This window comes from Pelodiscus sinensis, chromosome 29 (genome assembly GCF_052426305.1).
Source record: "Pelodiscus sinensis isolate ZL-2025 chromosome 29, ASM5242630v1, whole genome shotgun sequence".
In the NCBI taxonomy this organism is placed as follows: domain Eukaryota; kingdom Metazoa; phylum Chordata; order Testudines; family Trionychidae; genus Pelodiscus; species Pelodiscus sinensis.
In genome coordinates, this window is record NC_143080.1 from 100,361 (window position 1) to 127,220 (window position 26,860).

Genomic DNA, 26,860 nt, shown 5'->3' on the forward strand with positions numbered 1-26,860 from the left:
CACTAGCCGGGCCCAGCTGGGCTTGCACCCTCATCTTCCGCTGGCCCTAAGGGCGTCCCGCTAGCCGGGCCCAGCTGGGCTTGCACCCCCCCCCCCATCTTCCGCTGGCCCTTTAAGGCCGCGTGGGTGACGCGCCTTCCTTCTTGGAGGCCCCGCCCTCGGGGGACCAGGCAAAGGAGGGGGAAGGAGCGGAGCAGGCAGGCTATTTTTAGCCCAGGGTTCCGTCACGTGACGGGGAGTGACGTCACCGAATGTTGTTGTTGGTGGTGGGGCGCGGAGCGGGCTGCGCGCAGAGCCAGCTGCAAAGATGGAGGAGCGGAGGCGCTGGCGGTGAAGCCGCGGGCAGCCGGATCCCTGGCGCGGAGGGGCTGGCCAGGGCACCCAGCCAGGCGGGGCCCCGCTGCAGCCGCCCACCGGCCTGGGTAGCAGGTAAGGGGGGGGCCGCCCCCAGGGGACACAGGGCGAGCGGCTCCAGCGCCTGCCCCATGCCAGCGCCGGGGAAGGGCAGCCGGCTCGGCCCGGGCCCCGGGCAGGGGTGCAGGGCGAAGCCCCCTTTCGAACGGGATTGCACCTGCCACAGAGAGAACGGGGCAGCCAGCCTGGTCCAGGTCACTTGCCCGGCTGCGGGCTCTGGGGCAGGATATTGGCCGGCAGGGAGCGCTGAGACATGGGTGGGTTACTGGGGCTGGCTGCTGCATTGGCACCCTTGGGGGTGTTTGCTAATGCACCTGCCCGAGACTCTCCTCCTCTTGCGGGGAACGGGTTGTGGGTGGGGGCCAAGGCAGGGGAGCAGAGGCTGTGCCTGTGACACAGAGCGCTGGTTATGAAACGGCAGCGCTGTCCGCATGGTGGGGTGGGGGGATCCTGCCTCCAGTGCAGATGGTGCTCAGGACTGGCTGAGCTCCAGTTTGGGCTGTGTGTATGTCTGGGGTAGGTCGGGCTGGGAGGATGCGCCTGGGGCTGTGAGACGGGGTGTGTGCCCATCACACCTCACTAGCCTGGGCTGAGGAAAAGCCACTTCTTGGAAGCAAAGAGTGGCATGTGGCTGTCGATGGGCAGAGGTGCTGGGGGTAAGGGAGGACCAACACAGGCTGGTTTTTCCTCTGGGCCTTTAAAGAGGGGGTCATTCTGGAACTCCACAAGGGAATGCATGCTTTTCCACCTCCTCTGCATCCTCTTGTGCCTGGCAGTTGCAGCTTCTTCAGGCTAGTGGGCGGGAGTGGGGAGGGAGGCCTGCCTCCATCCTTAGATCCCTTTGTCTGGAAACCTGCCTTGTAGGAGCTTAAACTTTGTGCACCCCGTGATGCCTGCATGGGAGATCAAGAGGATGCAAAGCTTGTTCAGATGCATGAATGCCCTCCTCCTGCCCCTTGTTTTGAATCAAAATCTTGTCTCTTGACCTTCTTGCTAGAGGGCTTGGTGCTTCTTTTCCCATCTCTAGCTGGCCTGGGAGTGGTGGGAGAAGGAAAATGTGTGTCTGTTATTGCCTGGGAGACAAAGGTTTGCTGATGCCTTGTCTTGCACGCTAGCCGTGTGCTATAAATACCTAGGCAGAGGGAGTGCGCATGCGGGGGGAATGAAAAGGGTCCTGAGAAGCGGCAGTTGCCCTTAAATAATTGATCCTTCCTACTTGCATCTTTTGGAGGAGGACCATCTGAAATACTGCAGCGCTCCCAGCTCCCTGATGGGTGATGATTTTTGTTTGCTCGGTGCCAGACCTACTCTGCTAGGGGATAAGGTGCAGTAGCAAGTGCTGGTCTTGGGGCTCTTTTCCCTTTTGCTTTTGGAGCCAGATTGTTTCTCCGGTGCGGGATGATGGGAGGGGTAGGATTTACTCCCGGACCTGCTCTCCCTTCTTTCCTTCTCCATCTGTGCCTTGTTATTCTTGCAGGTGAAATTGCAAAATGGGGCCATGATAGGAAAGGCATTCCTCTGGGAAAATAGGTTTGCTAATGGGTTGTCTGTGTTCCTTTCAGATCAGCATGCCAGGACCAGCATATCTCTGTGCTGCCAGTGGGGAGCCAGACTTTGCTCTCAGCCACGCTGGTGTAAATCAGGACTAACACCATTGACTTTGGCAGCATTGCTGTGCATTGATGCAGGTGTGGCTGAGAGCTGAACCTGGCCTGTGAGCAGGTACGCATGGTGCAGTAGGCAGTCTGGTGACCCCCATGGGATCATAGAGGTTAGAGTTGAGAGACTGGTCAAGTGCCATCCAGGGCATGTGGGAATAGATGACAGGGCTCCCCTCTCCTTCCCTCACATAGCTGGCTGCCGGGAAATATTTCCTAGTATTCATCCTCGTTTTTTTCCCCCTGCATTCCTGTCCTCCTTGCGTAGTGACAAATCCCTCCCTCCCTGTGTGCTTACACCCTTTCGGATGTCTGCGGAGTATTACTATTTCTGTCTGCCTGTTGTTTAACTCTTTCAGCTGTGAGGCCGCACCCTTCGTTATTTTGCTTCTCTTCTCTGAGCTCCCTTCTTGCTAGCTCTGTACCTTGGATAAGGTGTGAGCCTCCAGATTCAGTCACTCCTGCCTTGGAGGAGGAGAAGGGTTATAGAGATCTCAGTTGGGATCAGAGCCTCATTGTGCTGACAGCTGGACCCTCTCACCATAAAAGATAGGCCTGCTCAAAGGACCTTATAGTCTGAATGGGGGCATGGGCAGGAAGGGGTTAATGCCAAGATGAACATACAGTTCCATACACAGCATTGAGAAGGGACTTTGGTCGAGTGGTTTGAGCTGGGGGGGATTGGTAGGCAGGACTCCTGGGTTCTAGCCCTTGCCTTGGGAGGAGAAGGTAGTCAATGGGTTAGAATGCAGATGGACATGACTCTTGCTTTGTTTCTCTAATTTAGACAGAAATTAATGAAAGGAAGTCCTGTGGCCTGTGTGATATGGGGTCTTGGCCCAGAGGGTCACAGGAATCCCTTCTGGGTCTGCCGAATGAAATGCTTGTTAGTCCCAAAAGCTCAGAAATCACCAGATGGGCATAATAAATCTCCCAAACTTTTCTTTTTTTTTAAACGTTGGGTTCTTATTATTTGACTTCCAGTTTTTCTGCCTTTTGGGGCTTCATTTTTTCAAGCTTCTCTTGGCCACCACAAGGAGCAGAGAACTATCAAGGTAAATGAAGGCGGAGAGGCTCCTGCGTTCACGCATCTCCTTTCAGAAAACAGTGGCTGGTTGCAAGGCAGGCAGGGAAATCCCAGGTGCTGGCAGGGCTGTGTGCTCATAATGATGAGCATGGTCCAGAGCCCATTGATGTTGATGGAAAGGGGCCGCTTGATTTCAGACTGAGCCCTAATTACCAGACCCTAGCATCCTCCATTACTCTCGGTTGTTGCTGAGCCTGGTGGCAGAGCCAGCCCTAAGGTGTCCGTTGCGGAGGTAAATCAAGTCTGAGGCAGCTGCTTTACATTATTATCTTCAAGGGGTTTCACTTCCATTTTGTTTGATTTTTACAGGCCACCTCTTGGTACCTCACCATTACCCCTTTGATGGAGACAGGTGTGTCCCGCAAGGGCCTCCACTTAAAGCTGCCTTGGGTCCTGACTACCTCTAGAGAGGAGACATCATTATTTGTTCTGAGCCAACTTGCTATATAGCACCTTGGAGGCTCTAGTCAAGGACCAGGACCCGTCCTGCTAGGCCAGGGGTGGGCAATAACATGGCGGCTGTTTGCCAAGGTTGGCCCTGGTGGGCCGCTGCCGCTATATTTACCTGAACAGTCATGGACCAGGACACTGCTCCCCGCAGCTCCCGTTGGCTGGGAACGGTGATCCATAGCCAACGGGAGCTGCGACTGCCAGTACCTGTGGCCGTGAAGGTAAATATAGCAGCGGGGTCCTCCAGGAGCTAACTCTGCTGGACCGCATTTGGCCTGCAGGCCAATATTTGCCCATCCCTGTGCTAGGCCTTATATAAAACATTGAACGAAGAGGCAGCCCCTGTCCCGAGATGCTTACTAACTTTGGCCCAAATTCAAACCTTCCTTGGATTGTCTCGAAATTTGACAGAAAGCTGCAGGCTCAGATCTTAAATATTGTGGCTAATTTTAAATACTGATCGTGGCGGCTAATGGGACTTGGTCAGTGAGGTCCCTTCAGTGGCTTTCAGATTCTAAGCTGCCTTTGTTGTCCTTGTAGTATTGCCACTGTTGAAAGTTAGTCTCCTGGCTGCAGGCAGGCCCTGTCCATAGCTTGGGATTCAAATCTTGTCCCAGCAGATTTCTGAGCCGATCAGAGGGGGTTTGATTTCAGGCTGCACCTTTCCTGATTAATCATGTAGCTCTAGCGCTGCTCACTCAAAAAGGATCTGCCGGCGCGCTCTGTGTACTGAGGCCCTAAATGCAGCTGATTCTGGGGTGGGGGGAGGAAATAGCAGCTAGTGTGTGAAGGGGAAATGTTGCTTAAGCAGCCTGGAGCAGTGACATGGTCCTAGAATAGCTGCCATGGGCTATCACAGTGCAGAGAGGACTTATTAAAAAGATCCACCCAAGGATCTAGTGAGTCTTACACTTCTCTCTCTTGGGTTGCCTTTCTGACTTAGTGGGGTAAGAGAGACAAGATTACAGTTTATTTGTAGCATCTAGAAGTCCCTGCTGAGATCCAAGCTGCATTGTGCACACACGCATCAGAAGAGACAGGAGCTAACTGTCTGATATACAAGGCAAAGGAAGAATTCTCTCCATTTCACTGTTGGGACACTGAGGGGCTAAGGGACTTGCCTGGGGTCACACAGGGAGGCTGTGGCAGAGCCAATCTCCCAAGTTGCAGTGCAGAGCTCCTGCCACAAGATGCTCCCTCTCCAGGAAGGGTGCTTGTCAGAGGCAGGTCTGTTGGGATTTGAAGCTATAATTTCAGGGATCATTTAATGAAATCCTGGTGCTGTAGTAGTGGGGGGAGTTTTGCCACTGACTTCAGTGGGGCCAGAACTTCACCCCGAGCTACTGGCTACAAAACCATGTAGAAAAGGCAGCTATGTGCCAAGGTTGTGTGATACAGGCTCAAATGTGCGCGATTGATGCAAGAAAAGATGGGGCTGGTGGGTGTTGTTTTTAGCTATATGTCCTAGAAATTCATGGGATCCTCCAACTGGCCTTTTTCCTTCTCGCCTATCATCCTCTGTCATCGGGGCCTAGCTTGCAGAGTCTTTCCCTTGGGGACACCTGAGCCACGCTGCTGTCTTCAAGTGCTCCCGGAACTGGAAAGTAGTTAATGGATTCTGCTGCTGACGTGGGAGTCGGCACTGAATTCAGCTCATTGTGTCTCAGCTCCGCAGAGTGAGTATGAATGAGAAGCGTTGGCTGCCCCAGCCAACAGGTCCGACTGTGATATGAACAGCTTTGTAGGGTAGGAGGGGGGCTGGGTTTTTTTACTCTGTTTCTGTGAGAAGAACCATGTTTTAAGAGATTGTTAGTCCCGGTGTGTAGAGCCCTGCAAATCCGCAGATATCTGTTTTAGATCAGCAGGTATCTGCATGTGCAGATGTTGATGCCGATATCCATGGCTCATTTTTGTGGCTACGGATGCGGACACACATTCTGTATCTGTGCAGGGCTCTTCCCACGTGGGCTGGAATTCAGAACTATGGCTGATACCAGCCAGCGCAGCAATGAGGTAATTCAAATACAGGCTTGGACATCAGGGTCTTTTCTTGTGGGATAAGGTGGGAAAGATACTTGGCCAACCCACCAGAGTCATTGTCCTCGGGCCAGATCTCCAGCTGGTGTAAACTGATGTAGTGCCAGAGTGTTGATCTGAGTGGTAGGCTCAATGTGGTGTTATCCTTCCAGAGGAGAGAGCCAGGACACTGCAACCTAGTGGGCAGGGCTGAGGCTCAGTGAATCTGGAAACTGTTCCCAGCTCCGCTGCGGAGCTGTCGGGTGCCATTGGGCAAGTCACTTCCCAGCTCTATGCCTCTGTTTCCCCTTCTGCCTGGTGTATTTAGACTGCAAGTCCTGGTCTGCACTTTCCCAGCATGGTTGTGTTGGTTAGAGATGCAAGTCGTACCTAGCTGTGCAAACAGCTGTATCCATGTGAGAGCCCTGGCAGCTGCTGAAGTCAGCCAAGGGAAACTGGCTAGCATTGCAGTTGGTTTCCCTTTGGAGCCTTCCAGTTCTAAGAGCTGGCTGCAGGGGGAGACTGGCTAGAGTTTGTCAGTTTCCTTCTGCGAGCAGCTTATGTAAACCACTGGTGAGTGGGGATGTAAAACCCTGTTTAAAATGTTAACCGGTTAAACTGTATGTTTGACCAGTCTGCCACATTGCGCTGCAGGCAGGGGTCCAGTTAACAGGTTATTCCAGTAAGCATGCCAGTAATGCAATGCTTACTGGGTTAGCCTTTCCATCCCTACTGGTGTGACATTACTGGATTTTAGTAGGAACATGCAGATCAGCATTGCACCCACTGTGGTGTGTTTGCCCCAAATTTTGTGCAAAGGGGGCCAAGTGAGGTGTCAATTGAAAGATCATGCTTTGCTGATTGTTTATGCTACTTGTGTGCCTGTAGGTTTTTTGTGTGTGAAGTTACAAGTAATGGCTCTGTACTGCTATTTTAAGTGTTTGTCTGGGAGACAGCAGCAGGTGTCGCTCTCCTATGTAGGGATGTAACAGTATAGTCGATTAACGGCTGAACAAAAGCTTATAGGTTAATGCTATAGACCCACGTTTCTCAAATGCTGGGTCCTGATCCTCCGGGGGGTCATGAGCAACTTAGAGGGGGGGTCACGGTATCACAAAGTTTGAGAACCCCTGCTATAGGCTACACACATTTCCCAGCCCCCTTGCCAGAAAATGTTTTAGCAGGCTGGCCAGCAGCCTGCCTGGCTCATTCCCGGCTTGCACTTGGTCCGGTATCTCCCCCTGCTGCAGCTCTGCATTTAATGTGTATTAGGAGCCAGCCAGACAGCCCAGCTCAGTTCTGACTAGTGCCAAGTCTGGGAGCTCAGACACCCCCTCCCCAGACAAGGACTGCTGCCATCCTGCACTGCTGCCTCTGTATCCTAGCCAGCAGCACGGGGCATGAGGGGAGCTGGTTTTTAAACTGGCTTCCCTCAGAGACCAGCTCCCGCCTGGCACCCCACACTGCTGCCTCTGGTACAGGGGGCTCTTCGGAAGTGAGGGCAGAGAGCAGTGACTGCCAGCCCTGCCCCTCCCCTGGGGACTAGAGACTAGTTAACTAACCGATAAGAATTCATGAGGTTACTCGACTATTCAGTTAACTGATATTACAAATCGTCTGTAAACACTTGGAAGGTGGCAAGGTGATAGGGAACAGCCAGCATGGATTTGTAAAGAACAAATCGTGTCAAACCAATCTGATAGTTTTCTTTAATAGGATAACGAGCCTTGTGGATAAGGGAGAAGCAGTGGATGTGGTATACCTAGACTTTAGTAAGGCGTTTGATACGGTCTCGCATGATATTCTTATCAATAAACTAGGTAAATACAACTTAGATAGGGCTACTATAAGGTGGGTGCATAACTGGCTGGATAACTGTACTCAGAAAGTAGTTATTAATGGTTCACAATCCTGCTGGAAAGGTATAACAAGTGGGGTTCTGCAGGGGTCTGTTTTGAGACCTGCTCTGTTCAATATCTTCATCAACGATTTACATAATGGTATAGAAAGTACGCTTATTAAGTTTGCAGATGATACCAAGCTGGGAGGGGTTGCGGCTAATCTGCAGGATGGGGTCATAATTCAAAATGACCTGGACAAATTGGAGAAATGGTCTGAGGTAAATAGGATGAAGTTTAATAAAGACAAATGCAAAGTGCTTCACTTAGGAAGGAACAATCAGTTTCATACATACAGAATGGGAAGTGACTGTCTGGGAAGGAGTACAGCAGAAAGGGATCTAGGGGTTATAGTGGACCACAAGCTGAATATGAGTCAGCAGTGTGATGCTGTTGCAAAGAAAGCAAACATGATTCTGGGCTGCATTAACAGGCGTGCTGTGAGCAAGACACGAGAAGTCATTCTTCCGCTCTACTCTGAGCTGGTTAGGCCTCAATTGGAGTATTGTGTTCAGTTCTGGGCACCACATTTCCAGAAAGATGTGGAGAAATTGGAGAAGGTCCAGAGAAGAGCAACGAGAATGATTAAAGATCTTCAGAACATGACCTATGAGGGAAGGCTGAAGGAATTAGGTTTGTTTAGTTTAGAAAAGAGAAGATTGAGGGGGGACATGATAGCAGTTTTCAGGTATCTAAAAGGGTGCCATAAGGAGGAGGGAGAAAACTTGTTCATCTTGGCCTCTGAGGATAGAACAAGAAGCAGTGGGCTTAAACTGCAGCAAGGGAGGTTTAGGTTGGACATTAGGAAAAAGTTCCTAACCTTCAGGGTAGTCAAACACTGGTATAAATTGCCCAGGGAGGTTGTGGAATCTCCATCTCTGGAGATATTTAAGAGTAGGTTAGATAAATATCTATCAAGGATGGTCTAGACAGTATTTGGTCCTGCCATGAGGGCAGGGGACTGAACTCGATGACCTCTCGAGGTCCCTTCCAGTCCTAGTATTCTATGATTCTGTGATTCTATCCTTACTCCTATGGTGAGCGGTAGCTTCTCCGTGAATAGCTGTACTGCCAATGAACATCTGAGGAATTCTACTGCAAACTCGCAGATGAGCAGGTACACCATGGCTCTGCCTAAAAGGACATGGACAGGTTACTTTTTCATGTGACGTTCTTCATTTTGGGAGGTACCATCACGCAGAGAGAACAATGGATTTCCCTCCACATGGGCAAGATTATAAAAGGATCCTTGGGGTTCTTCCATTTTTGTCATTAATCCTGCTCTCCACTTCAGAAACATCTTTGCTATAAACAGAGGGCCTGGCAGGATTTGTTGACCCATCCTAACAAAGGACGTACTCCAGAGACTTTGAAGATGGCCATTTATTACATCTCTCCTAAGAGCCTGCATCATGAACTTTGTGATTGGTGTATGTAATGTGATCTCTTTAACAATTCTACTCTCTTTTCTTTCTTCTGTTAATAGACCTTTAGATTCTAAAGGTTTGCACAGCGTGCTTTTGTGGGTAAGATCTAAGGTATAAGTGGACCTGGGGATATGGCTGGTCCTTTGGAATCCGTAATACCTGTTTAGATTTGGTGAAGTTGGTTTTCATAACTTCTCCCCTGTGTAAGGCGTGGTGCTAGTTGGGGCACAGGGAACTTTGGGGTGTCTAAGGGGATTGCTTGTGAGACTTCTTGCTGGCCAGAATGGCAGCTGAAGAGCTCTGTGTGTCTGGCTTGGTGTCTTATGGAGGAGGATCCCACTCTTGGGCTGTAGGTAGGCCTGGGTCTGAGAAGTTTGTCCTGAGTTGACCCTCTCAGCAGTGGCCCCGGACCACCTGTTATATTACAACGGGTAAGTCCTATTGTGGTGCCTCTGGGTGCCAGGCCCAGAGGGGATCTGAGTCTGTTACGGCCTCAGATCTAGGAGGGTGGAGTCCCTAGCTGCAACACGGGCCTTTTTGGAGCTCCCCTGTTGAACACCCCACATGCTGCCCTCCAGGAGACTCTGACACCTCTGGCCATTAACCCGGGAGCGCTATAGCCAAACTTGTCCTGTGGGAGCCTCCGACTGGGCTAATGGCCAGTCTGCTCACTTGCCTCTGGCCACACCTTCTTCTCTTTGCTGATGCCTCTCCATTGGGAGGACTGGGCTCTGTTACATGCCGCAGCAAGAGCCAATAAGCAAAAGCTTATCAGATAGTTGAGTCGACTACTTGCTTCTCTCTCCCCCGCCCCCTCCCCCTTTGGTGCCTCTATCAGAGAGAGGCAGCAAGGAGGGGGAAGGATACTTCAAAGTGGCCTTTTTTTGAAAAAACGATACCTGTGTCTAGACCACTGCTGCGTTCTGTCAACAGTAAATCGACAGAGCGCGGTGGTTTTGTCGATGGCAGTAAACCTCATTCTACGAGGAATAACACCTTTTTCCAAAAGAGAGCATCTAGGTGCTCTTTCGAAAAATCTTCTTGTTGTCTAGACACTCTTTTTCGACAGAGGCTATTTTGAAAGATCCACATATTGATCGGAGGAAGCGGGTCTGGCCCACGAAAGCTCCTCACCTAATAAACATCTCGCTAGTGCTACATAGTCCTGTCTCTTGTTCCTGTCAGGAAAGGCGAGCAGTCTAGACATAGCCTCACAGGGCCCACAGGTGGGCTGATGCTTAGCCTGCCCCAGCCCCACCGCTAGGGTGGCTAACAGCCTGCACCAGGAGCTGGCCTGCGCACCCACAGGGAGCCGTAGGTATTTGCTTTCCAACCTGGTTAACATCTAGGTGGCCCTAGAATGCTGGTGCCTCTGGGCTACGTGGAAATCCGGCCTGCCCTGGGGAGGCTGCAGTGCTTTTGGGACTGGTGAACCGCTTTGCCTGTTGTGTTGAGCCGGTACCTGAGCTAGGCAAAGAGGCAGACAGGGCGAGGGAGTGTCAGAACCAGGAAGCTGTCTGAGGACAGAGGGGAGAGCGCAGGAGCAGGGGCGAGGTGCCTGCCAAAGGAGCTGCACGAGACCTGGGACACCAGAACCTGGGAGCTGCTGGGGAGGACAAGGGGGCATCCTGCCGGGTTGCAGGAGGGCCTGCCGGAATGAGGGCAAGAAGCAGCTTTGGGCGGAGTGAGCTGTCCCAGAACCAAGTGGGTGGCTGGTGAGAGGTTCCCCTGAGCAGGGGTAGGACTCTGAGGTGAGGAGACCTGGAAGTGGAATGCTGCAGGGAGCCAGCGCTCAGGAGATCCAGCTTGGACTATCAGGGCAGCCTTCGGGAGAGGAACGGGCTTGGAGCTCCCAGCAGGATGGGCTGGGGCATGAGGCCTTAGGAACGGGGACCGCATGGTTAATGACTTGGAGGTGGGTAATCTGGATGGAGGGCAATTCAGTGTTGTTGAAGAGCTGCTGTGTTGCAACCTTGTCTTGCTCTGGGATTTTGGGGGGAACCATGTTTACCAGGAGGGACTTGGGGCGCCATGTGTGGAGAAGAGGTTTGAATGTTCATCTGAGACCAGGCATTCCTCTGCGTGGGTGGATAAAGGGGAAACTGAGGCAGGTTGTGCATGCAGCCACTAGATGAGCAAAGACTCATATTCTCCTAGTGTGGTTCTCATGGGACCATTCTGGGATCCCCATTATCTGTTGAGGTTTTTATACTGTGCTTGTCTGTGGAGTAGCTGAGTACCTTCTGTTCTCCAGCACCCCCCACCCATTTAGCAATACGGGGACTGCAGAATGGCTGCGATCTACCATTTCCTCTTTGGGGTTGCCGGTTTGTGGACATGCTGTGGAGACAAGGTCTCCTTCCCATTGTAGCTGCCCCATACATGCACTCCCAGGCTGGGCTCTGCACTCCACACTCTCCCCCCTGTGTGGTCAAGCCCTGTGGATTATCGGCTGTATTTGCGTTAGCAATCAACGGTGCTGCGAAAACCACTGTGTGAAGCAGGTGGCTTGTTCCACGACACAGCTGGAGCGTGGTCTGGCCCGATGGTGAGCATGAGATTGAGTTGCCTCCCTCAACCATGCCATGGTGTGTGAGTAGGCCCAGGGAATGAGCAGACTGAGGCATGCTGGAATTGCCTGGCAGGCGGTGGCAGGGGAAAGGCGTGTTGGCCAGGTGGGACCAGGGATCAGTGAAAAGGAGCAGTGTGAGGAGGAGGCAACGAGTCCCTGGCAAAAACAAACCTGTGAAATGCCGCGGGATCCTGTTGGTAGCTGTGCCAGGAGGAAGAATGCATGGTGCTGCTGCCCTTCGTAACTGTGAGCACTCAGTGCTTCCCTGCCGTGCCCTGCACTGCCAGCTCTGGGGAACTTAAGAACGTAGGAGCGACTATACTGGGCCAGACCGAAGGTCCATCTAGCTGTGTCCTGCCTGCCGACAGTGGACAATACCAGATGCCCCAGAGGGGCACAACAGGGAATCCTCACCTGATCCCTCCCCTGTCACCCACCTCCAGAGAAACAGGCTAGGGGCACCATTCCTACCCATCCTGGCTAATAGCCGTTGATGGACCTAACCTCCATGAATCTATCTCGCTCTTTTTTAACCCTATTAAAGTCCTAGTCTTCACAACATCCTCTGGCAAGGAGTTCCACCGGCTGACTTCCTTTTGTTTGTTTTATACCTCATCTGGTTGAGGCATGAAGTTGTCATGTCTTTTCCAGGGTCTCCAGGAGCAGAAGCTAGGTCAAAGGCCAGTGTCCTACCCAGTAGACAACACTGCTGCTCTTCAGCAGAGTCCAGCTTCATGTCCATTCCTTACTGCTCCATGTCCATAGGCTTGTGGATATTGGACAGCTTGGGAGCCATTCGATCCAGCCCCGTGTCGCTGATGTGCAGCTGCCGCTGGCTGTGTGGGCTGATTTCAGCTTCCTTGCACTCTCAGGCCTTGGGGATAGGGTAGAACTGGTGCCTTTATCTGTGCTTATTCACACCATCCCCTCACCCTGGGGGTGTTGGGGTAGCTAACAGCTGTGGGACTGGAAGGGGAGATCTGGAATGACATGCAAGTTGCTGAGACATTGCAGGGCCAAGCATGTGTCTTTGTGGAGCAATGGAGAGTGTCAGGGTCAGACAGTCACCCCCCCCCCAACCCCCACCCATTGGGTGTGTTCCACTCAGTCTGGAGTGAGCAGATATGGGCTCTCAACTCGGCTCACCCAGGGTGACCTAGTGGTTGATTGTGCGTGGTCGGTGCGGTGTGGGTGCATGGGCAGAGGGTATAATAGGCCAGGACTTCCCTGGTGCTTTTGCTGACCCACCACCAGACAGGCCACAGTGCTCCCCCTGTCCGTGAGAGGCACACCGCCACTGCCGCCTCCGCCCCCAAGGTCCTGCTGCTCACCACCTCTCCCCTCCTCGGCATGGGAACGAGGAGTGATGCAGAGAGCCAGCAGGTCAGTGTGCGGGGGGCTAGCGCTAGAAGAGGCTGCTGACCCAGCCCAGCACTTGGAGGGCCTGTCGGCCTGGCCTGGATGGTGACACTAGAGCCGCCTAGGGATGTTAAATATCGGTTAATTAAATAGTCGAATAACCTCATGACATTTTATTGGTTAGTCGACTATTCTCTAGTCCCTGGGGGCAGGGCTGGCAGCCTGCATGGTGCCAGGCAGGAGCTGATCCACGAGGGATCCAGTTTAAAAACCAGCTCCCTTCACCGGCCTGTCGCCTTGTGCTGCTGCTTCTGAGAGGCGCAGCAGCCCCTGTCTGGGGGGTAAGAGCTCCAGGACCCGCCGTGTGTCCGAAGCTGGGCTGAGGCGTAGCGATGGGGGGGCGACGCCACGCTAAGGGGGGGCCGGGCTGGGCTGAGGGCGTAGCGATGGGGGGGGATGCCACGCTAAGGGGGGGCCGGGCTGGGCTGAGGACGTAGCGATGGGGGGGGATGCCATGCTAAGGGGGGGCCGGGCTGGGCTAGGGCATAGCGATGGGGGGGATGCCACGCTAAGGGGGGGCCGGGCTGGGCTAGGGCGTAGCGATTGGGGGGGATGCCACGCTAAGGGGGGGCCGGGCTGGGCTAGGGCGTAGCGATGGGGGGGCGCCACGTTAAGGGGGGGGCCGGGCTGGGCTGGACATGGTGCACACAGCCCCACGTGTGGTGGCGAGTCCCGTGCTCCCTGTGCCATCCTGCCTCCAAGGCAGGGCCGGGTGCGGGAGTGGCCATTTCAAGGGGGGGGCTACCTGTTCTGTACCTCGGAGAAGGGGGGCAGCTGGGGCAGCACCCCTCGGGCAGTGGTCCGGGACGGCGGCCCTAGAGGGGCTGGAGGAGGTCATGTGCCTGTGCCAGCCCCTAGTCGGGCACCCCACAAGGCAGCGCCTCCCGTGCGGTCGGCTAGTTGTTGGCAGCTTGGGCCACGTCACGCAAACGCCTGGGAGTTAAGCGCCCCTGGCCTGTGCTCTGGCACTTCCCCCCTGCCCACGATCCCACAACTCACCCTCTGGCATCAGCTGGTAGGAAACCTGCCAGTCTCAAGCCCTTGGTCGGCCAGGCGGGGGGCCAGAGGCGTGTAAGGGCAGGCAATGGCGTGGGGGGTAGGGTCTTGGGAGGAAGAGGTAGCTCAGGAGTGTTTGGGGGGGAGGGACAGTGTGTGGGTGGGGTCTTGGGGCAAGAACAGCAGGGTGGGGGATCATGGGTCTGGGTGCTCGTGCCCCCCAGCCCCACTTTTTGGACACTTCTGTGATTTTGGGCGAGGAGAGCTGGGCCCGCCCCGGAGCAGTGCCGAGCCACGGCAAGGGACAGCCCGTGTGAAGGACCCAGAGTAAAGTGATGGCTTGGCTGACAGGGAAGCAAGAGGAGCTTTGTCATTTGTGAGCTCTGCCTGCAAGTGCTCAGAGCGGAGGCGTGGGGAGCTCCTTTCCTCGTGTGCTGCATTTGCCAGTGACCCGGCGCCTGCCACCCGGTTCCCTGCCCACTGACTTTCAGCCACTCACCTGCCTGTCACTGGATCACCTCACTCGATTTCATATGGACACAAAGCGCTGTCAAGCAACTGACGGCACCATCCGCCTGCTGGAACAGTACCATGCCCGCACGACCAAGGCAAGGCTAACCCTCACCAGCCCTCACTCAGAGGGCTTTCCCAAGGAGGCCAGCATTGGCCCCATTGTACATCTGGGGAAACTGAGGCACAAAGGGGGCCACGACATGCCCAAGGTCACACACCAGGCTGGACTGGTTTCCAGTGGTTCGGGAGCTGTCTACACAGGTAGGGTACGTCTACACTACAGCGCTAATTCGAACTAACTTAGTTCGAATTAGTTAATTTGAACTAAGCTAATTCGAACTAACGTGTCTAGAACTAAAAACTAGTTCGACTTAGCGTTTTGCTAATTCGAACTAGCAAGTCCACATTGAGTGGACCCTGAACAGGGCTTAAGGATGGCCGGAAGCAGTGCCGGCAGGGCATCAGAGGAGGACTTAGAGCGTGGAGATGCTGCCTCAGGCTAGCCGAGGGCTGCGCTTAAAGGGTCCCGACCCCCACCCCGGACACACAGTTCTAAGGGGTGCCCCGCTTGCAAAGCAGTCCTGGCTTGGATTGCCCCGAGTACCCACACTGGGCACATCACACCACTCGGCCATCAGCCCGGCTGCACTTGCCGCAGGCTGCCATCTGGGGAGAGGGGGCAATCGGGGGGCTGCAGGAGAGCTTCCACCCCCAGAAGCCTGCAGAGCCAGCCCAGTCGTCCCCATCGGGGGCTCGTACCCCATTCCTCCCTCACCTCCTTCCACTTACCCTTCCCTAGCCCCCCTTCTTATTGATGTACAAAATAAAGATAACGTTTCTTCCAACATTGACTCTGTCTTTATTGAACAAAACTGGGGGAGACTGGGAAAAGGAGGTGGGAGAGGGGAAGAGAGAGGCTGGGAGAGGGGAGGGCAACTAACATGATCAGGGGTTGGGAACAGGTCCCAGATGAAGAGAGGCTACAGAGACTGGGACTGTTCAGCTTAGAAAAGAGGAGATGGAGCGGGGACAGGATAGAGGTCTCTAAAAGCAGGGGTTGGGTGGAGAGGGTGCATTCAGAAAAGTTCTTCATGAGTTCCCCTAAAGAAGGACTAGAGGACACCAAAGGAAAGGAATGGGTAGCAGGCTTCAACCTAGTAAGAGAAAGTTGTTCTTCAGAAAGCAAATAGTTAACCTGTGGAACTCCTTGCTGCAGGAGGCTGTGAAGGCTACAACTAGAACAGAGTTTAAAGGGAAGTTAGATCAAGTCATGGAGGTTGGGTCCATGGAGTAGTCTTAGCCAGGGGGTAGGAGTGGTGTCCCTGCCCAAAGTTTGTGGAAGGCTGGAGAGGGATGGCACGAGACAAATGGCTTGGTCACTGTCTTCGGTCCATCCCCTCCAGGGTCCCTAGGGTTGGCCGCTGTTGGCAGACAGGCTACTGGGCTAGATGGACCTTTGGTCTGACCCAGGACGGCCATTGTAAGCTCAGGGCTCAGGGTCGGGGGTCTCAGTGGACCCCCTTGATTTTCATTTAAACCTGCTCCTGGGTGGCCAGGCTGGCAGCTCTCCTGCCCTAGCCGGCCACTTTCCTGTGCCTAGTGTGGAGATCGTGGACGAGGTCCACGATGTCCGCACTAACCCAGGAAGGTGCCCGCCTCTTGCAGTCCAGGGCAAGCTCCCGGGAGCCGCCAGCCTGGTCCCAGAAGAGGGGGTGGGCTGGGGGACATCGGGTGGGTGGCTCTGTGCCGTGCCAGGTGCAGGGTCTGCTGGCTGGGTGCTGGCAGGCTTGCACCTGGCACGGGCACCGTAGCCAGCCCGTGCCCCTTTAAGGGCTCCGGGGCCGGGAGGGGGGCATAGAGTTTCCCTGGTGTTGGCCAGAGTGGCCACCAGGGAAAGCTGGGGAGGGCTAGCCTCCCACTAGTTCGAATTAAGGGGCTACACACCCCTTAATTCGAACTAGTAAGTTCGAACTAGGCTTAATCCTCGTAAAATGAGGATTACCTAGTTCGAACTAAGCGCTCCGCTAGTTCGATTCAAATTCGAACTAGCGGAGTGCTAGTGTAGCGGCTATGAATGTTAGTTCGAACTAACATTGTAGTGTAGACAGACCCGTAGCAAAGACGTGACTGCAGCACAGACCGGCAGAACCTGGCTCGCTGCAATCTGGCTAATGTGGGGGACCTCTGCGGGGAGGGGGGGCTTCAGCAACCATGCCCTGGCTAGCTCGTGCTGCGATCAGGCTGCCCCTGCAGGAAGGAGACTGTCCTGGGAGCTGCCCGCAGTGCAGCCCAACTAACGGCAGTGAAGGGCAGAGACTGATACCCGGCAGCCGCCCCCTGCCCCCACGTCTCCCCACTCAGCCCCGCCCCCCAGGCTTGCTGAGCCCTGTGAGGGGAACGCTTAGGACCTAGCCAATTCACTCCCCTTGCACCGTAACACCTGCTTAGAGGCACCACAGGGCCTGGCCCCTGGGCCCCATAGTGTGGGAGAGATCAGGGCCTGACCTGACCCCCAGTTCAAGGGATCCACTTGAGGGAGGGGCCTGGCACCAAAGTCCCACTGGTGCACAGGAGGCTACAGGAGCCCTCTAGGGGGCGCTGACTCCAGGTCAGTCCCAGGGCAGGGGGCACAGGCTGGCTCTCAGAGGTATGGATGGGCTCTGGGGACCCGTCCCCTCTAGGGGGCATCAGCCCCCATCTAACCCCATGCGGGCAGTATAGAATCACAGAACACCAGAGCTGGAAGGGACCTCGAGAGTCGTCGAGTCCAGTCCCCTGCCCTCACGGCAGGACCAAGGACCCAGGGCACTCTACACATGGCCTGCGGGTTGCATGCTGCCCACGGCCTGTTTGTTTGCAGCCCACGGTGCGGTTTGGGTTTGTGGGGATCAACATGCAGCTGGCGGGTAGGAGCCAAAACAAAAAAGGAGTCAGTATAATGGTCTTCTGTTGAGATGCATTTTAGTAGTTCAATTCCTGGGCTGTCATTGCGCCTTAAAAGTGCTGTCATATGGGTAGAAATTGGGTAAATGTTTCATTTTATTAATATCAGCAGAACTGACGTAAATGGGGCCTGTCTGTTGTGTAGTCCTGCCTTAATCTTTGTATTTATGCAGGTCAATGTGAAAGAAGTTTTTTGCATATATTTGTATATATATTTGCATGTAGATGCAACCACACTTAAGTAGCGGCCCTCGGCATGTGCTGTGAGTATCAGTGTGGCCCCCGGGGCTTCCAGAGTTGAGTTGCCCTAGCTCATCCCTGACAGGTGTCTGTCTAACCTGCTCTTAAATATCCCCAAGGATGGATATTCCACAACCTCCCTAGACAGTTTATTCCAGTGATTAACCTCCCCTGACAGGAAGTTCTTCCTAATGTCCAACCTAAACCTCCCTTGTTGCAATTTAAGCCTGTTGCTTCTCATCCTATCCTCAGAGGCCAAGAACCATTTTTCTCCCTACTCCTTGTGATACCTTTAGATATTTGAAAGCTGTTCTCATGTCCCCTCTGTCTTCTCTTTTCCAAACGAAACAAGCCCAATTCCTTCAGCTTTGCCTCATAGGTCATGTTCTCGAGACCTGTCATCATTTGTGTTTGATCTTCTCTGGACTTTCTCCAGTTTCTCCAAATCTTTCCTGAAATGTGGCGCTCAGAACTGGACACACTACTCCAGCTGGGGCCTAATGTGGATGACTCATTCCCTGCCTATGGGATGTGAGACTGGGTGGGTTAATTTCCAGTCCTCCTGTTTATTCTCTTCCTTTGCCCTCCTGGCCTAGGAGTTCTCACAGGGGCTCTGCAGGAAGGCAGCCCGCACTGCCCCCCGCAAGGAAACCCCTTATGCAGGTGTTAAACAGCTGTCCAGCCCCACCCCAGAGGTGACTGCAGACCATGTCTGAAGCAACACAGCACCAGCAACGGACAGGGGAATGGCTCCCGGGAGGTGGTGGAATCTCCCTCCTCTGGAGATATTTAAGATATTTAAGAACAGGTTAGATAGACATCTTTCAGGGATGGTGTAGACGGAGCTTGGTCCTGCCTTGAGGGCGGGGGGCTGGACTCGATGACCTCTCGAGGTCCCTTCCAGTCCTATTATTCTATGATTCTATGAATGCTTCAGTCCCGTTGAATGGGCCTCAGCCCCTTTCCTTCCCCTCCCCTGCTTTGCAATGGGGCTGCAGACTCTGGGGGAGAGGGGTGGAGGCAGGCAGAGGTGTCTAATACAGAGATGTGTCTACATCTGCTGTAGGGAATCATTCTCTCATTGAAGTTTTTAGCTTTGTATTGAGTCCTTTTACATGGAGACTTTGTATTATGTCTTGGTAGAATAGTCCCTAGGACAAGTGAGGCAGAGACTGTCCCTGTGGGGTGAACGAAGTGGGAATGGATAAGGCGGAAGACGAGTACCTCCGGGCAGTTGCAAGGGCTAGAGAGGGGATGGAAGCCAGAGTCATTAAATGCAGAGCCACTTCAGGAGTAGGTCCTGCTGGGGCTCTGGTTCAAGCCCTGTTGTTGAGCCACACACCCAAGTCAGCAGGTCTGTGTGGGGCAGTGTGGACATCTGGGCACCCGGCTCTGGCCGGTTTGCAGCGTAGTGCAGAAGTTCAAGTGCAGGCTTGGGAGCACTGAGTCCACCTGCCCAGGGCCCACAGACTGGGGTTTCCAGTGCCATGAGACACACCCTTAGAGCAGTGCTTCTCAAATGTTTTGGCCCGGGGCCCACCCTGCTCAAGACAGACCTTACCATGGACCAACCATCCGCGATGACAAAATGGGTGCGGGCGTAGTCTGAGGGTTGGAGGCGTCTGGCCAGGAGGGACGGTGCAGGTGGGGCTAGGGATAGGGGGCGCTTACCTGGCTTTGTGCAACCTGCTGCTCTCTTTAGCCAGGATTCTGGCCAATGGGAGCAGTGGGGGAAGCCTCCTGGTAAGTGGTTTTCTGCACTGCTGTTCCTCCAGCCAGAGGGAAGGCGAGCAGCAGTGCTCAGAGCTAATTCCTGCCCTCACGAGCTGGATCTGGCCTGCGAGGCTTCTTCCCCCTCCCGCCAGTGGGAAGCCGATGCTGGCACACCAGCTCTGCAGGGAGGGGTGCAGGGTAGGGACGTTAAATATCGGTTAATTGCATAGTCGAGTAGCCTTACACCAGTGGTCTCCAACCTTTTTACACCCAAGATCACTTTTTAAAGGACAGACCAAGCCAAGATCTACTGCCCTGCCCCTTCCTTGAAGCCCCGCCCCCTCTCTTCTCCTCCTCTCCATCACTTGCTATCCCCAATCCTTATACTGCTACTTTAAAAAAAAATTCCCACCATTCCTCGCAGCTACTCACCTGTGCTGTTGCTCGGTGAGTAGCTGCTCCTCAAATGAGGAAATCTAATATAAATGTACTGTGCAGGCACGCAGTTCAGAGAGGGCTCAAGAGCTGCTCTTAGAGCCCCTGAGATCTACCGGTAGCTCACGATCTACTGGCTGGTGACTACAGCCTTATATGTTCTTATCAGTTAGTCGATTATTCTATTGTCCCTGAAGGCAGGGCCAGCAGCCAGTGCACCTCACTCCCGAGGAGCCTCTGTAGCAGCAGGAGCTGGTCTGTGAGGGGAGCCAGTTGGAAAAACCAGCTCCCTTCGTGGACTGGCTGCCTGCCCCCTGTGCTGTTGCCTTTGAGAGAGAGAGAGAGAGAGGCAGCAATGCAGGGTGGCTGCAGCCCTTGTCTAGGGCGGGTTTGAGCTCCTGGACCTGGCATGAGCCAGAACTGAGCCAGCCTGCCTGCCTGCCCGGCTCCTAATACACTTTCAATGCAGAGTCTCGGCAGGGGCAGGTCCTGGACCTGGTGTGAGCCAGGACTGAGCCAGCCTGCCTGGCTCCTGATGCACTTTCAATGCCGAGCCTCAGCAGGCATAGGTCCCGGACCCGTCGCAAGCCAGGACTGAGCTGGGCTGCTGACCAGACTGCTCAAAAATGTCCTGGCCGAGGAGAGGGGGAGAAATGCATGTGGTCTATGACGTGAACCTGTCAGCTTTTGCTTATCGGTTAATCGACTCCACTATTACATCCCTAGTGCAGGGCACGAGCCCCAACCCCATCTGCAAGATGGCCATGGACTCCTAGTGGTCTGTGGACCGCACTTTGAGGGAAGGCGACTCCCTACTCAGTTTCCCTTCTGCCCTGGGGCCCCGTAGATGGAAAAGCCAGCTGTATGTTCCTTGCACTAGGAACCAGTCTTTGCAGCATGCTGCAAGCAGGCCCAGCCTGGGCTGGTAGCCGATGAAGACACTTTGACCTTCTTTAGCTTATGTGGTTTCCCTCCATGAACAGAGCCTGGCTGCTCCCTCAGAGGCCAATTAACACCTGCCCTGCTCTGCGTCCGGGAAAACGAAGTGCAGAGAAATGCCCCAAATTACCAAATGTGTCCATGCCAGGAGCAGGAAGAGATTCCAGGCACCCTGACTCCCAGCCTCTGACTTGCATTCCTGAGCCTTCTGCTTGTGTCCATGGGCCAGCTGCTTGATTGCACTCCAGTTATTAGCCAGTGTAGGAGGGATTCTGCTTTTGAATCTGGATCCACTCCTGAGAGCGAGCAGCGGCTGACTGCCCTACTCCAGCGGGAGAGAGCCCTTTCCCTCGTCTGCCTGTTCACAGCCGATATGGAGCAACCTGGCTGAATCCCCCCTTGATGAGTCTTAGGAGTGAGACTTCATGCCTGTATGGCCCCTGGCACCCCGCAGAGTGGCCATGAAACACAGCCAGCCCTGGACAGAGGGCAGCAGCCAATTCCGAGCATGCTGCTCTGGCCATGGGCAGGAAGAGAATTGGCCAGCATGACTGGGGTAAGCCCTGCTCTCCCAAGGGGGTGTATGTGCGTACGTGCATGCATTTGATCTCCACGTGGAACAGGCAGGGACATGCACATGCATAGCTCTCCGTCCTTCTGCACCGAATTTCCTTTTTTGGCTCTCACCAGCCAAGGCAGATGCTGCAAACTTTGGGCAAGTTCTCAGGGATGTAAATTGACATCCAGCCAGTGACTTCACTAGAGCCACAGCAGTTGACGCTAGCTGAGGATCTGGCAGTTTTTGCTTACAGCGCCATGCCAGGCCATCTGCTAGCCGTGTCTGGAGCACGGCTGGCTGCACAGAACTTAAGGCATGTCTGTGTCAGCTACAGCTTTTTCTAGGGTTCCATGGTAGCGTGGAAGATGCTTCAACTCTGAGCTTTCCTCAAGTCTTCTGATGCATCCCAGAGTGATACCTCTCCCCTGTGGCTTGCACTTTCTTGGTATGGGGCATGAGAAGCCTTTAACTAGGCTTGTGTTGTCAGACGGTCTCTGTTGCTGATGGCCTTGGTGTGCCGCCAGCTCCTTCCAGTCAATCTGGCCAGGCAAGGGGAGAGCCATGCCCATGGGGCTGAGCAGGGGAGGGCGTTTGCACCAAATCCAAGTGAGAGCATTCCGGCCATCTTCAGCGGTAGTGCACTACTAAAGTGCAGGGCAAACTCTGGTGTCTCCTGGGCGGAAGTAGGGATTGTAGCAGCTGCACTGGTCTACACGAGCTGAGGCACTGGTCTGGCAGCGTTCGCCCTCCTCTAGTGCTCTTCATCTGAGGTCTCAAAGCGCTGTACAGATTCAGCTGATAAGCCTGACAACTGGACAGAGGCCGCATCTGGAGTATTGTCCAGTTCTGGGCCCCCCACTACAGAAAGGATGCGGATGAATTGGAGAGGGTCCAGCGGAGGGCAACCAAAATGATTAGGGGGCTGGAGCATATGACCTATGAGGAGAGGCTGAGGGAGTTGGGTCTGTTTAGTCTGCAGAAGAGAAGAGTGAGGGGGGATTTGAGAGCAGCCTTCAACTTCCTGAAGGGAGGTTCCAAAGAGGCTGGAGAGAGGCTGTTCTCAGTAGTGACAGATGGCAGAACAAGGAGCAATGGTCTCAAGTTGTGGTGGGAGAGGTCCAGGTTGGATATTAGGAAAAACTATTTCCCTAGGCGGGTGGTGAAGCACTGGGATGGGTTACCTGGGGAAGTAGTGGAGTCTCCATCCCTAGAGGTGTTTAAGTTGCGGCTTGACAAAGCCCTGGCCGGGTTGATTGAGTTGGGATTGGTCCTGCCTAGAGCAGGGGGCTGGACTTGACCTTCTGAGGTCTCTTCCAGTTCTACGATTCTATGAACCCCAGGGTGGAGTAAATGAGGGCTGCAACGTCAGGGTGTTAGAGGGAAGAGAATAGCTGCTGTTGGCATTGGGACTTCTGGCTCTGCCACTGACTTATTGTAAGACCTCAGGCAAGACATTTTGCCTTTCTGTATAAGGGGGATAAAGAAGAATTGGCTCCAGCGTGGGTGCGAGAGGGGAATGTTTGGGTTACATTGTGTATAAACAGCACCAGGAGCAAGGTGCAGGGGGGGTCGGCTCTGTGCCCCTGGAAGGGGTGGGGCCAAGGGCAGTCAGTCCTTAGCACTGCCCTGAGCATGCCACTGGGCCCTCCCCCCCGTTCCTCAGAGCCCCGCAGAGCTGTGAAGCAGCACTCAGCAATTCAGAGGAGTCCGCGGCTCTGGCTGTCACCATTGTGGCCTCTTTGAAATGCAGTTGCCCCCTTTGCCCCTCCCCCAGTTGGTGGTCCTGTGCATGAATGCTGGAAATGTCTTCTGACCTAAAGCGCTTTGATAGACAACGCAAGGGGCAGCCTGGAGAGGGGTGGGAGGGTGTGTGTGCTGCAGGAGCCTGGGGGCATGGGAAGGTGCCGTGCCTGCCAGCGCCCTGGCTGGAGACAGGAGTGCCTGGGCCAGTGCTCAGTGGATGGAAAGGGCTTGTGTGATTGCTCCTGCCGGCTTCCTGCACCAGCTCTGCCACCTGTTCCCCATCCAGGACTGTCAGCCTGCGGCATGGGAGGGAATGCTGCCTCCCCACCAGCCCGATCCTGCAAGGTGCAGGGGAATGTGCAGATTGGTGCCTTCTGATTGCTACATACCCCTGGGGGTCTCCTGCCCCCTCCTGTTGCCATGCGCAGTGCGTCTCTGGCTCAGCTCTCCTCGGCTGCTGCTGCCCATCGCAATACAGTGGGCCCTGCCGATGGAGATTTCTAGCTCATCCTTCCTCTGCCTCCGACTACATCCCCCTCTCTGCCCCCCTGGCCGTGGCGCTCTGCCTGCCTTTGTGGGGCTGGCTCTGTGGGAAGTGCCCCCTTTGCACTTGGCTTCTCCATACAGAGCTGCTCCTGCTGCCCCGATGATGGGGCTGGACAGAGCTAGACATGGGCTGTGGGCTCTGGGACACTGCACCCCGGCAGGTCCTGCTGCTCCATGCCCTGCCTTCGCAGGAGGAGGCTGTGCTGCTCAGGGCGAGAAGGACCTTGCTGTGTGCCTGCCAAGTGCCTTCCCCAGAGCATGGGCTGCTGAAGGGCAAAGCCAATGATCTGGTGCTGCAGAGCCGGAGGGTCCAAGTGAAGCACCTCCCCCTTCAGATGGATGGTTCCTTCCCCACCGACCCAGCAAATCGCCCCTGGAGACAGACATGCAGTGGGTCTAGCCTGAGGCCATCACCCCAAGGCCTACCTGTCTGTGCAGGGCTCCTCCCTCAGCAAGTGGGGGGGGGGGGGAGACCCCAAGGGGATTTATTGCCACCTGGAGGCTGATCTCACAGGGCGTTTCCCAGTCTTCACTCTTAGGCCAGCAGTGCTTGGAGGCCCCCGGCACAGGGGCTTGTGAGACACCCTGCCCACCCAACTAGGCAAAAGAGCCAGAGGCCCTCCCTGGGGAAGCCGGTTTTAGGCTGAGCCCCCGTGCGATGCTTTACCCACTAGACTATGCTGCCTGCTTCCTCGGCTCTCCTGGGCTGGCATCTGGGCGGCTACAGCAGTGCTGAGTGCATCAGGAAATTGGTCTTGCCCAGGCACCTGGTACGAATCTCAGTTTGTTTGTAAATGTCTGAGGGGGAGAGGAACTGAATTTCCTGGTGTTGTCCCCGGTGCCTGGCTAGCGCGGCCTCTGGTGGTAACCCTGTTAGCAGAGGATTAGCCCAGAAGATGCAAGATCTTTGGTATGGCAGAACCTCTGCATTGCTTTGTGTGTGCTTTGCATTTGGGGCACCGTCTAGCCTGCAGCTACGGCGGGAGGGGACGAGATCCGGCTGCTGTAGAAATCAGGGAGGCTTGGAGGGGAGCAGGGGTTGGACCTGGAGCTGTGCAGGTCAGGAAATGCTGAGTTAACACATGAATTTCCACCCTCACTCTGGGCACCTGATGATCCTGTGTCTTTAGCACTGTGCACCTCTCCATCTCAAAGCACTTAGTGTCACCTCCCCCTTTGACAGATGGGGAAACTGAGGCACAGGCGGATATTAACTTGCCCTAGGTCACCCAGCTGGTGAATGGAAGGGTGGTTTTGTGATTAAGGCTCGATATCTCAGGAGGCCTAGTTTGTGTCAGGCCATTCATCTCTCTGGGCTTCTGTTCCCAGTTGGTAGAATGCGAAGAATAGTCTGTTTGCCTGCCTTGTGTATTTGGATTGTAAATTCTCTAGGCTGGGGGTTGTCTCTTGCCATGTCTGTCCAGTGCCTTGCAGCAGGGCCCTGATCTTGGTGGTTCATGGTGATACTATTGGACTGGAATTAGCATCACGGCGACTCTTATTGGAGGGACTCAGAACTCTTCATCTGTGTGTCATAACTCCTGTACTGCTGATAGCTCTTGGCACTGCTTCCTCTATCTCCTCTGGCTTGTACGTTTGGAAGAGGAGAATCCATGCGCCATCCTAGCTCCCATGGTTAAATGCCAGGGCTTGGTGACACACCTGACTTGCTCTGGGGAAGGCACTTGCTTGTCCCCGGCCAGCTGGGTCAGTAACTTTGTTGGCAGGCAGGAGCCCTGCTGTGTGCACGATTGCAGGGCAGACCCATGGTTCTCTCCCACGGGGCAGATCGAAGGCAGCAAAGCCACGCATGCTGTGCCAGGCCTGGTTCTCCTCTCATTCGCACTCCTGCCCTCTGCCAGCACAAGGGGAGAACTGAGCCTGCCGGGCGGGGGGGTGCCTGTAGAAATACAGATCTCTCCAATATGCCCAAATGTCCGATCCCAGGGGCCAATTCTAGGGAGAGCCTCAGTCTGCAGAAGGGGGCAGTGCATCACCTTGGTCCTAACGCCCTTCCTTCCCTCACCCCTTCAAAAAAGGTGGGAGAGGAAAACTGGGGAGCTGCTGGTGGGGGGGATGTATGGCCTTGTCTTGGGAGGGGTCCAAGGCCCCTGACTGTTACTCCTCTCCAGCAGGGCTCCTCCGACAGGCTGGCCACGCGGGATGCTTGAGACCCCGAGCTGGCAGTAAAGCTGCAGCCAGCCACACCACCTGGGAACGCTGTCGGACACCTGCCAAGCTGCTTGCTTCCCAAAGACCCTTCGCCAACCAGTCTCTGGCCAGGACGCTACCTACCTACTGGACAACATGAACTCCCAGAACGAGTCAGGTGAGCGGGGAGCTCCATCTGCATCCTGCCATGGGAGGGAATGGGGTTGCATTCATGCCTCAGGCTGGTGGCTGCCACCAGGGGGAGGAAGAAGATGGCTTAGAAAGGTATGCCTTGGGTATGCAATTTCTGGCAATTTGGAACCAAGAGTTCATTACCTTGGTGACTGCGCTATAGTCTGGCTTGCAGGAGGTTCTCTCTGAAACTCCCTAAGACTTAGCTCTTTGTGGTTGTTAAAGAGTGAAACCATGGTGCTGAATTTGCAGGGAAGAGTGTGTGAGGTGACTGCTGCCCTCCACCCCAGAAGTAGCTGCATTTCAGTGAGTGCTTGAGAGCTAGGGCCGGGTTCTGCTGACCTGCACCTGTGTGGGAATTAACCCATTAGGGTGTATGAAGCACTTTGGCGAAGGCCCATATGAGAGGCAAAATACTGCTGGCTTGAGCAAGTCACTGTTTGCTCTTACTCAGAACCCCCAACCTGCTCTTGCACCCCCTTCCACCTAGACCTTGCATCCCCAACCTCCTCTTGCACCCTACCTCCTGCACAGACCTCGTTCCCTCAACCCCATCCCATTTCCTGGCAGCCCGCACACTGAATCCCTCATTTTTGGCCCCCCCCAGATCCTAGGGGGACCCCACAAAATCCACTAACCCAGGCTCCCAGAAGAGTTAGTCCAGCCCTGGGGGTAAGTCCTGAGACTAATCATCCACTCCTCCTCCTCCACCCCCCATAGGGCTGGAGTCTCCCCGCTCCCCGATTCTCACTTGGGAGCCAGGTCAGTGAGGGTGTGGGGTTTCCTCTGTTGGCTTTTGCTTCTCCCTTGTGTGTGGCTCCCAACTGATTTTTCTGTGGTTTAGTGGCCCTGACTCAGAAGAGGTTCCCCAGCCTTGCTCAGGATTGGTGTGATTATTCATGAGGCCTCGTTCAGATGGGGTGCTCTGGCTATGGCAGCTGCTCCCCCC

General features: G+C 54.7%; 1 protein-coding gene across 3 annotated transcripts in view; it reads left to right on the top strand.

Annotated features, from left to right (window-relative positions):
• Nucleotides 1-227: 227 nt before the first annotated feature.
• The window catches only part of HDAC5 (histone deacetylase 5), a 130,627-nt gene continuing 103,994 nt past the window's right edge, over nt 228-26,860 (top strand). The window contains exons 1-2 of one of the 3 annotated variants that reach the window (XM_075918427.2): nt 290-429; nt 25,701-25,897. In XM_075918427.2, the coding sequence (XP_075774542.1) occupies nt 25,876-25,897 (22 nt within the window). In that variant the 5' untranslated portion in view covers nt 290-429; nt 25,701-25,875. Of the gene's footprint in view, nt 430-25,700; nt 25,898-26,860 lie in introns of all 3 variants that reach the window. The other 2 variants (XM_075918426.2, XM_075918425.2) reach the window with 2 other exon arrangements.